Here is a 10,045-nt window from a genome sequence, read left to right as displayed (position 1 = left end):
CTCCCTCAGGGAGCTCCAGGCTGGAGGGCTGGGGCCAACCTGACCCCAGGTGCTGAGGGTGACTCCTGAAGGTGTGAGTCACACCTGCTGCATAAGGTACCACTCTGTGACAGCCAGGTCCTAGGACACGTGAAGACTTTCTATAGGAAGGTTCTCTGGCTCCGATTCTCTGCCCTGTCCCAGGGAGGAAGCAGAGACCAACCCGTGACAGAGTATGTGTCAGGGAGCATCCCCATGACAACCCTGTGAGGTAGGTGGCGTTGTCCCATTTTCCATGTGGGGAATGAGGGCTCAGCAGAGGTGACGTGTATTGCCTAGGTCACACAGCAAGAACACGAGCGGGGATTCAAGCCCAGGCCTGTCGGGCTCCAGAGCCCATGTGTGTGTTCTCTAGGGAAGAATGGGAAAGAGTCCTATCCAATAAACACCCTCACATGAAAAGCTCAGAGGCTCTCAGCCCACCCTGGGTGGGGCCCAGGGTCAGAGCTGGACTCCCTCCAGGAGAGCAGCCATGGCCCCAGCATCCACTCCTGGCCTGGGCAGCTGGGAAGGCAGAAGGAAGGCTGGAGAGTGACCACTGTACACATGGCACCAGCAACCAGCGCTACCGGTGAGGGCTCTGGCAGTCCAGCAGCTCTGGGCGGGGTGAGGGCCAGTCTGATCTTGAGGCCTTGCGGCCCCAGGTGGGCAGGACCAGCCCACTGAACCAGGTGGTCTCCAGCAGACTGCGGAAGTGGGCCTTCAGCGTGGGGCCAGGCGGGCTGGCACTGGCAGTAGGGGTAGTGGAGGCACCACAGGACTCTTCCCCAGCAGCTGCCTCTGCTTTCTCCAGGCCAGGGCTTGGTGGCTTCCTCCCTGTCTTCCTGACCTTGGGGACCAGTGAATTCTGAGCCAGGGCAAGTCTCTCTGGCTCATATCTGGCCAGAGTGGGCTCTGAGGTGGACACAGCTCCAGCCTCAGTTTCAAAGTCACCTGCAAAACGAACACACAGTCAGGCTGCAGACCCCATACCCTCAGGTCCCATCTCCTGGCCTCCAGAGCCCCCCAAACAGTGCTTCTGCTCTGCCCCACATCAGACTGGCATCACACCTCTTCCCCACATGTGCCTACTGGCCAGACCTTCCAAGCCAAAAAGATGGGCTTATCCACAGGTGACCCCAGAGCTCTATCTGATGCGGGCACTGCTCAGGAGAGGCTGTTTGGGTACAAGGATGAGAGGAAAGGGGCTCAGCAGGTTAGGAATCATCAGCCTGGCCCAATACCCATTGTCCAGATGGGAAAACTGAGGCATGAGAACAAAGGGCCCTGCCATACATAAGATAGCCATCATCTTTATGCCAGCCCCAGAGCCAGAACCCAAGCCCCAGCCCAGGCCCAGGCAGGGACTGCCCTAAAAGCCACGCTGGGGAGCGCAGGAACCTGGAAGAAAGGTAGGCTGGAATCACGGTCTAGGGAAACACACAGAAAGGTGGCCTCCAAGGATGAGGGGAGGGAGTGAGAACAGGGGCAACACGATTCAGCCAGAGGCAGGAAACCTGGTCCCAGTCACTTCCTTCCCAGGCCCCTGGCTCTTGCAAGCTCCACTCAGAGCAGGCGGGGACTGTGTGGAGCCCAGACTCCACTGCCCACCAGGCAGCTCAGAAGAAATAGATCCGACCCTCTCTGGGCCCCAGACAGCCCAACTGTATGGGGAGAGGACTGAGCTGGGCAGCCCAGCCCTGAGTGATGCCCGACCCTCACTCAGTAACGGAACACCTGAGCCTGGATTTCCTTTGCATCCCAATAAGTCATCTGCTCCAATTTTTTAAGCCTGTAATCTCAGCTATGCAGGAGACTGTGGCAGAATTGCTTGAACTCAGGAGGCAGGGGTTGCAGTGAGCCAAGATTGTGCTACTGCACTTCCAGCCTGGCAACAGAGTGAGCCTCCATCTCTAAAAAAAAAAAAAAAGAAAGAAAGAAAGGAAGGAAAGAGAAAAGAAAGTCCAGGGGGTGTGGCCCAGGGGCCACAGAGTGCTACTTGGCCACTACTCCCATTGTATTGATGGAAAAACTGTGCTGAAGAAAGACAAAGCTCTAAAGCAAGACCAAGGAAGGATGGGGACTGTCCTGGGGCAACAGAGGCCCAGTGACCCATGAGGGAGTCATCTGAAGCCTGTCTGCTGGGGCTACACTGACCTGCCTCTACCTCTGCCAGCCAGCATCCTGCTCCTGGAAACTCAGTGACTTAGAAAGGATCAGCCAGCTCAGTCTTGCTACGATTAGGGCAAAGTGCCACAAGTTTCAGTGAGCAGCAAGAAAGGACCAGCCCTCTCATTACTTCTGGCTGGAGCCAATGACAGCCACAGGCTGAGCTAGACCAGTACATTCTGGGGCTAGGAAAGGCAAGGCTAGTGTGGGGGCCAGTGCCCACGCCCACCAAGGCAGACTCAAAGCTGGTTCAGCTTCTGGACAGAACCCCACACCTCAGGCCAGCCTACAGAAGACATGGAGAGGCCATTAGGACACAGGTGACAGTACCAATGGCAGTGTCCTACGAAAGAAACCTGCTATCCAGGGGTGCAAGCCCCCTTCTCACTCCACAGCAATGCGGTGAGAAGGAACTGTAGGGTTTTGGGGTGTGGACCCTCCCCACTCCCACCCTTGGAACACTCTGGATTCATTAAGTGCTGACTTTGGTCTTGCCTCCCCACATGCTCCTTGGGGACTGTTGGGTCCCCACCCCCAACCCCAGGAGTCCCTCTCTCCTGGGCCTCAGCCCATGTAATACCCTTTGCCCTGGAGACTTCTTGAGGCCCCCACCTGGGACCCAGCCAGTAGACAAGAGGCCACCTGGGACCCTTGGGAGTCTCTGTGGGAGGGGTGGGGGCTCCATGGAGCCCACAGAGAACTCCTAGGGGTGTGGGAGTGGCCTTTCTCCTGCCAGTAGGAGGTGGAGAGCCCAGGATACACTCCCTCAAGGGAGGCTGCTCCTCCACTCAAAACAGTTGCCAAAATGTAGGTGCCTCCTTCCCTGACCCGTACTGAGGCAACCAGCCTCTCAGACAGGGCAAGTGCCCAGGGAGCAGGCTCAGGTCATCCTGGAGAAGCAGCTCTGTTGATCCTCCCTGCCATGCTCCAACCTCACTCAGTACCCAGGCCAGGGTCTCGGAGAAGAGCCCACCACCGCAGCACCACCCCTGTTTTAGGCAGTGGGAAAGGAACAGCTCTGTGTCTCCCTTCCTGCTTTCACCTTCCAGGGATCTCGGGATGCCGATGGGAAACGCCAGGAAGAGCTGGATTCTGCCCAATTGTGGCCGGCATCTGGATGCTCCGGGAGGGCTGGATCAGGCCTCTGCGAGTGTTCTTCCACCTCCCACCTTCCCTACCTGAGGCTCGGGGCTCTCCAGATGCTACAGCCCAACCTCGTGCAGCCCCAAGTCTCCAGTGGAGGGGAAGGTGAACGGATCGTTTCTATCCCCTTTCCCCTACCCGCCCTGAGCATGACTCTGGTGCCTGGGCCCACAGCCGACTTGGCTTTGAGGCTGCAGCGGCGGCACCCGACCTGGCGGGCTTCCGGGTGTCCCCAAGCCCCTCCCGGGGCGCTGAGACGCACGTGCATCCAGCAGGCTGACGCACAGGCCGCCGCCACGCATGCAAACCCGTGCCTGCACGTCCGTGCATAGCCCACATCTGCACACCCGCCATCCCAGGGCCACGCTCTCCTTTCGCTCGGGCCCCGCACACGTGTGCACGCAGGAAAGCCCGCGCACCCGGCCGGCCCCACACCGACGCCCGCAGACCGGCGAGAGGTCCCGGAGCAGGGGCGGCCTGGCCGCGGGGTCCGGGCAGCCTCTGCCTCAGGGCGGTCCCGTCAGCCTGAGCTGAGGCCGGAGGGTGAGTCGAGACTCGGCCTTTCCAAGTGCTGGACTACAGCCCTGAGCCGTTGTGCCCCGCCGTCTCTTTTTTTTGAATTTGCTCCGTTACCCAGGCTGGAGTGCAATGTCATGGTCACGCCTGGCTGCAGCCTGAAACTCCCGGGCACGAACGAGCCTCCCACCTTGGCCTGTAAGCCTGAGCCATCGTGCCCAGCCCTTTTTTCTTCCTTTCCTTTTGAGGTAAGGTCTCGTTCTGTTACCCAGGCTGGAGTGCAGCCGCTTGACCACAGCTCGCTGCAGCCTAACCTTCCTGGGCAGAAATGATCCTCCTACCTCAGCCTCTTGAATACCTTAGACCACAGGTGCACATCACCACGCCTGGCTAAATTTTTATATTTTTCATAGAGATGTGGTTTTGCCATATTCCTGTTGGGTCTCGAACTCCTTTACTCAAGTGATCTGCCCACTTCAGCCTCCCAAACTGCTGGGTTACAGGTGTGAGCCACTGTGCCCAGCCCTTTATTATTTCCTTCCTTCCTTCCTTCTTCTTTCTTTTACATTAGCACTCACTCTGTTACCCAGGCTGGTATGCAGTGGTGTGGGAACGGCTGGAAGCAACCTTCCCAACTCAGCCTCTTGTGCAACTAGTCTCTCCTTTCCTGGGGTAAGTGAAGTGAGGGGCTTACTTTTGATGCGTGTTATGGAGGCCTGGTAGTATTTGATTTGTGAGAGTAGGTGACAGACAGTTAATTTACTGGAGATAGGTCAGTTGACTCAAATGTTAGTGTCAAAAGAGTCCCGAGAAGTCTTCTAGTCCAACTCTAGAGGTGAGAAGATAGTGAGGGCAGTAAGTGTTTATTGACTAATGTCCAAGACTGGTGGACCCTGATCTTCTGACCAGTGCTGGATGTTTATTGAGACAAATCTCTCCCAGAGTTCTGGAGTCTTTTTTTTTTTTTAAGATGGACAGTCGCTCTTGTTGCCGGGGCTGGAGTGCAATGGTGCGATCTCGGTTCACTGCCACCTCCACCTCCTGGGTTCAAGCAATTCTCCTGCCTCTGCCTGTTGAGTAGCTGGGATTACAGGCATGCACCACCCTGCCCAGCTAATTTTCTATTTTTAATAGAGGCGGGGTTTCTCCATGTTGGTTAGGCTGGTCTCAAACTTGTGACCTCAGGTGCTCCGCCTGCCTCGGCCTCCCAAGGTGCTGGGATTACAAGCCTGAGCCACCACGCTCAGCCTTTTCTCTCCCAGAGTTCTGGAATCTTTTCTGTATTTGACAACCTAAGAATTATGTGAACATTAAAGCAATATTTTTGATTGAAAGAATGGCTTGTTATTTTGCCTCGTTTCAGTACAACTCTTTCATCACCACTTTAACTGATCCGAGCGTATTTTATTAGAAAAAGGGGAAATCAGATGTTCAGAAGCAGTGCTTCTTAGGCAGGAAAGAATTTGTCCCTGGTAGTAGGTTTCTGATCTGAAACCCCATGCCTCTGATTGCTTGTCGCTTTTTGGTTTGATTCTTTAGGAAATTCCCTGAGTTGTTTAATTGGTTTAAAAACTTTCTGGGATATAAGGAGTCTGTACATCTGGAAACTTTTCCAAAGGAGCGAGCCACAGAGGGCATTGCCATGGAGATAGATTACGCCTCTTGTAAACGATTGGGCTCCAGCTATCGAACCCTACCAAAGAGTTACCAGCAGCCCAAGTGTACCAGATGGACTCCTCTCTATAAAGAGGTAAGGCCTTCCCTAGCAGGGATCACTGGGTCCTCAGCTTACTCCGGAAGGGACTGGTAGTACCAAGGATTAGAAATTATGTGAATGACGAAATTAAGAACCCTTTTAATCCTTTTTAAAAATAAAATGTTTTTTATTTTTATTATTTGTTTTTGAGACAGGGTTTCGTTTTGTCACCCAGGCTGGAGTGCAGTGATGTGATCATGGCTTATAGCAGCCTCAACCTCCTGGGCTCAAATGATCCTCCCAAGTAGCTGGGACTTAGACACATGCCTCCACACCCAGCTAAAAATATAAAAATAAAAGTTTTTACTGGGCCTGACACAGTGGATCATGCCTGTTATCCTGATACTTTGGGAGGCCGAGGTGGGCGGATCACCTGAGTTTGGGAGTTTGAGAACAGCATGAGCAACATGGAGAAACCCCGTCTCTACTAAAAATACAAAATTAGCTGGGGGTGGTGGCACATACCTGTAATCCCAGCTACTCTGGAGGCTGAGGCAGGAGAATTGCTTGAATCTGAAGGTGGAGGTTGCAGTGAGCCGGGATCATGCCATTGCACTCCAGCCTGAATGACACAGCAAAACTCTGTCAAAAAAAAAAAAAAAAGAATGCATGAGTGTATAGAGCTACACTTTGAAAATATTTAAAATACAAAAAGATGTGTGCATGTAAGCCTGAATGCAAATGTGTATGTGTATTTATGTATGTTAAAAATCTGCTATAAAATGAAAAATAAAGGGCTGAGTAACCTAGATACTTAAACAACTTTTAAAGGAAAAACATATACCCATTAAATTTGACTTATTGGCCAGGCACCATGGTTCACACCTATAGTCCTAGAACTTTGGGAGGCCAAGGCGGGTAGATCACAAGGTGAGGAGTTCAAGACCAGCTTGGCAAACATGGTAAAACCCCGTCTCTACTAAAAATACAAAAATTAGCTCGACATGGTGGCATGTGCCTGTGGTCCCAGCTACTTGGGAGGCTGAGGCGGAAGAATCGCTTGAACCCAGGAGGTGGAGGTTGCAGTGAGCTGAGACTGCACCACTGCACTCCAGCCTGGCGACAGAGCAAGACTCCATCTCAAAAAAAAAAAAAAAAAAAAAAAAAACAACAAAACAAAAAACAAAAAACAAAAATCAGCAAGGCACAGTGGCAGATGCCTGTAATTCCAGCTACTCAGGAGGCTGAGGCAGAAGAATTGCTATAACCCAGGAGGCAGAGTTTGCAGTGAATTGAGATCATGCCACTGCACTCTAGCCTGGGCAAGAGCAATACCCTTTCTCAAAAAAAAAAAAAAATTTGACTTATGATGTATTTTTTTGTCTACATCATGAAAATGTCGATTTCATTGGTCATAGTAGTTGACCAGTGACTGTGATTTCAAAATAATCCCTGGATAGCTGACAGCCCTGCCAGCCGTTTCTACAGTTATGAAAATATTCCTCTTTATATGGTGTTCGGATGTATTGCTGCAGTTTTTCAAAATTCAATTTCTTCATTTTTCATAAACTAGTGAAAATAAATTTTTAAAATTGGTTTCACAATTTTACTGCAGGTGTCACTATAAATATATATTTTTTAGGCCTATCAACTGATAGCATATTACTTTTGTCAAGAAAATTACTAATAATATTTGTAGCAAATAAGAAATAAATGTAGATAGGCAAACATGATAAAAACTTACATCTTTCTTTGGGTTCCCCAAAATGCAGACTGAGATAAAGATTTGATTACAGATGGTTTATTTGGAGACCCCAGGAACTTCATGGGATAGAGTGAGGAAAGGGAGAGAAAGAAAGGGGAAAAGTAAAAAGTGGCTGCCTTAATCAGTAGGTTCTATTTTCCTAATAGAAAATAGAAAATGAGTGGGGCTCACGTCCGCTGGGGAACCTCTGAGAAACCACATAGAGTATGTCCCAGAAGGAATTCACTGAGGGATGGGAAGGTGGGAGCACTCATATTCTGACTCTTGAGCCTCACTGATTAAAGGTTGACCTTGGAGGCACTATGCCCTCAGCACTTCCAGGCTACTCTCACTGAGGGCTCAGAAGAGCCTCAGCAGAGAATCAAAGTTACGCACTCATGGTAGGAAGATGTCAGTGTGTATGGGCGTGTTTGCAAGCTGCAGGGGAACTAACAGGTGGGCCGTGGGCAGGGTATCAGTAATAGTGACTACCATGTTCACTCCTTGCTCTCAGCAGATCCTCTCATGCCCACCCTGTGTTTGCTCTCTTACTGACATTTCGGGGTTGTAGCTGGCTGCAATCTCCAAAAATGACTGAAAATAGAATATGTGGAACACGCCACCATCTTCACTGCTGCAGCTGGTCTCAAGGCCGTCATCTGTACTCACGACCCCTCTCCTCTACTGTCTCTTCTTGATTTCTCCATCCTTGGCCAGCACTTCCACTAGCCATCATTGCTTGCTCAGTGAATGGCCAGACCTTCATCTCTGAGAGGTGGAGCCCTAATTACCTTGCCCTTGTCAGGCCATGGGTGCCTCAATTGCTTCTCTGCTATTATCACCAGGCACAGAAACACTAAGGGGTGCCCAAGTGAATCCCCCAAGTTCCAGACATCTTCTTTTTGGGCCCATTATGTTGTAGCAACTCCAACTCTTCATCAAGTCAGTTATCCCTGTCAGTGTAATAATTCCCATTTTTGCCCCTGATCTGACAGCATGGAGATGCCCACATCCTCAGGTGACACAGTACTGACGCAGTGGAACACATACTGTCTCCCTCTCTACACACACCCTGAGACCAAGGCTGTTAATCAGGAAGAGCCTGAAGTTATGAGAATTAAAAACATAATTGCCACTAATGGCTCAAAGGGAGTGTGTTTAAGTCAATCTTACTTGCATCCTTTAATCACCATTCTGTGTATTCCAGATGCTGGGGAAACAGCACAGGGATTTCACATAATGATCATTGGTTGAACAAACATACTGCATCCTCAAGGACAATGACCCAGCCATGCAAGGTGTCATTCCAAAGCTTACGCCTTGCTAAGCCTTTTTTTTTTTTTTTTTTGAGATGGAGCTTCATTCTTGTTGCCCAGGCTGGAGTGCAATAATGCAACCTCGGCTCCATGCAACCTTTGCCTACCGGGTTCATGTGATTCTCCTGCCTCAGCCTCCCGAGAAGCTGGGATTACAGGCATGCACCACCACACCTGGCTAATTTTATATTTTTAGTAGAGATGTGGTTTCACCATGTTGGGCAGGCTGGTCTCAAACTCCTGACCTTAGGTGATCCATCTACTTCAGCCTCCCAAAGTGCTAGGATTGTAACCATAAGCCACCGCGCCAGCCCCTGTTAAGTCTTAAAAGGATATTCAGATACTTCCTTCAACCTCCTCAAAGTCAATAGTCTTCTGATACAATGGATCAGAGCATTATTCTCAAGGGTAGTATTTTTTTATTTTTTATTTTGCCTCAAGAATTCAAAGCAGCTCACCAAGTGCTGTGCGTGCTCTACCTCTCTCTTAGTGGTAGGAAATGCAAAAAATTCCTTTGGCTAGGATGTGTTAATGTACTCCTAGATCTTTGGGCCTCTAAAATATTCCCTAACATGGCAGGCTTCCAAAACTTTGTAGGACTTAGCTCTCATCCTTCAGCATGAAGTATTTCAAAGCAGCATACTTGCTCCTTCTTGAAAACCAAGTCTAATTATTATTCTGTCATTAATATAATGGATGATATTCTATAGAATGTCAAGATGATCAAGGTCACTGCAGACTATATTGTAACAGAAATGAGGAGCATTTAACAAATTCCTAGGACCAGGTAGTTAAGGATAAAGAGAATGCATTCAACCAAAACAATAGTTTTTGGCACTCAGTGTGAGACTATTGCAAAAATAATTTGCATTCACAAAAGAAAGAAGTGCACATTCACTATCAGTATGGAGTATTTTGCTAAAGCAATCAGCTTGCTTACTCTTCATGTGGCTTGGTTTCTTCCAGCATGGTGGCCTCCGGATTGGTTATCTTCTTACACGGTAGCTCAATCTCACAGAGGCAACTATACCCAGGAACAAGGCAGAAGCTGTATCACCTTTTGCCTCGGCTGTGAGGATCACAGAGCATCCCTTCTGAACATTACTGGTCAAAGCAAGTAAAGGCCAGCTCAGAGTCACAGGGATTGAAATTAGATTTCAACTGGCTGTAGTGGCTCACGCCTGTAATCCCAGCACTTTGAGAGGCCAGAGTGGCTGGATCACTTAAGGTCAGGAGTTTGAAACCAGCCTGACCAACATGGTGAAACCCCAGATCTAACTATCAGCTTTGAGGAAATGCAGGGGAAGAACATGTCAAACTACTCCATGGGGATGCAATCAGCAAAATCTACATGGCACAACAAACAATCCAGGTTTGTCCAAATAAAATACATGCTACAGGGAAGTAAAGAGAGACTGAGAGCTTCTGAGAGACAAATCCACA

The 10,045-nt window shown here is 50.0% G+C and overlaps 1 protein-coding gene across 1 annotated transcript; it reads right to left on the bottom strand.

Annotated features, from left to right (window-relative positions):
- Nucleotides 1-604: 604 nt before the first annotated feature.
- LOC116545602 (uncharacterized protein C15orf39-like) lies at nt 605-1,262 on the bottom strand. Its single transcript, XM_032272136.1, has 2 exons — nt 1,090-1,262; nt 605-972 (listed from the first exon to the last, which is right to left on the bottom strand). The coding sequence occupies exons 1-2, from the start codon at nt 1,100-1,102 to the stop codon at nt 605-607; spliced, it is 381 nt and encodes a 126-aa protein (XP_032128027.1). The 5' UTR covers nt 1,103-1,262.
- Nucleotides 1,263-10,045: the final 8,783 nt, after the last annotated feature.

Source organism: Sapajus apella, unplaced genomic scaffold, assembly GCF_009761245.1.
Source record: "Sapajus apella isolate SASKATOON/1434 unplaced genomic scaffold, GSC_monkey_1.0 scaffold299, whole genome shotgun sequence".
In the NCBI taxonomy this organism is placed as follows: domain Eukaryota; kingdom Metazoa; phylum Chordata; class Mammalia; order Primates; family Cebidae; genus Sapajus; species Sapajus apella.
Note: the sequence above shows the minus strand (reverse complement) of the source record. Positions and strands in the feature narration are given on the sequence as shown.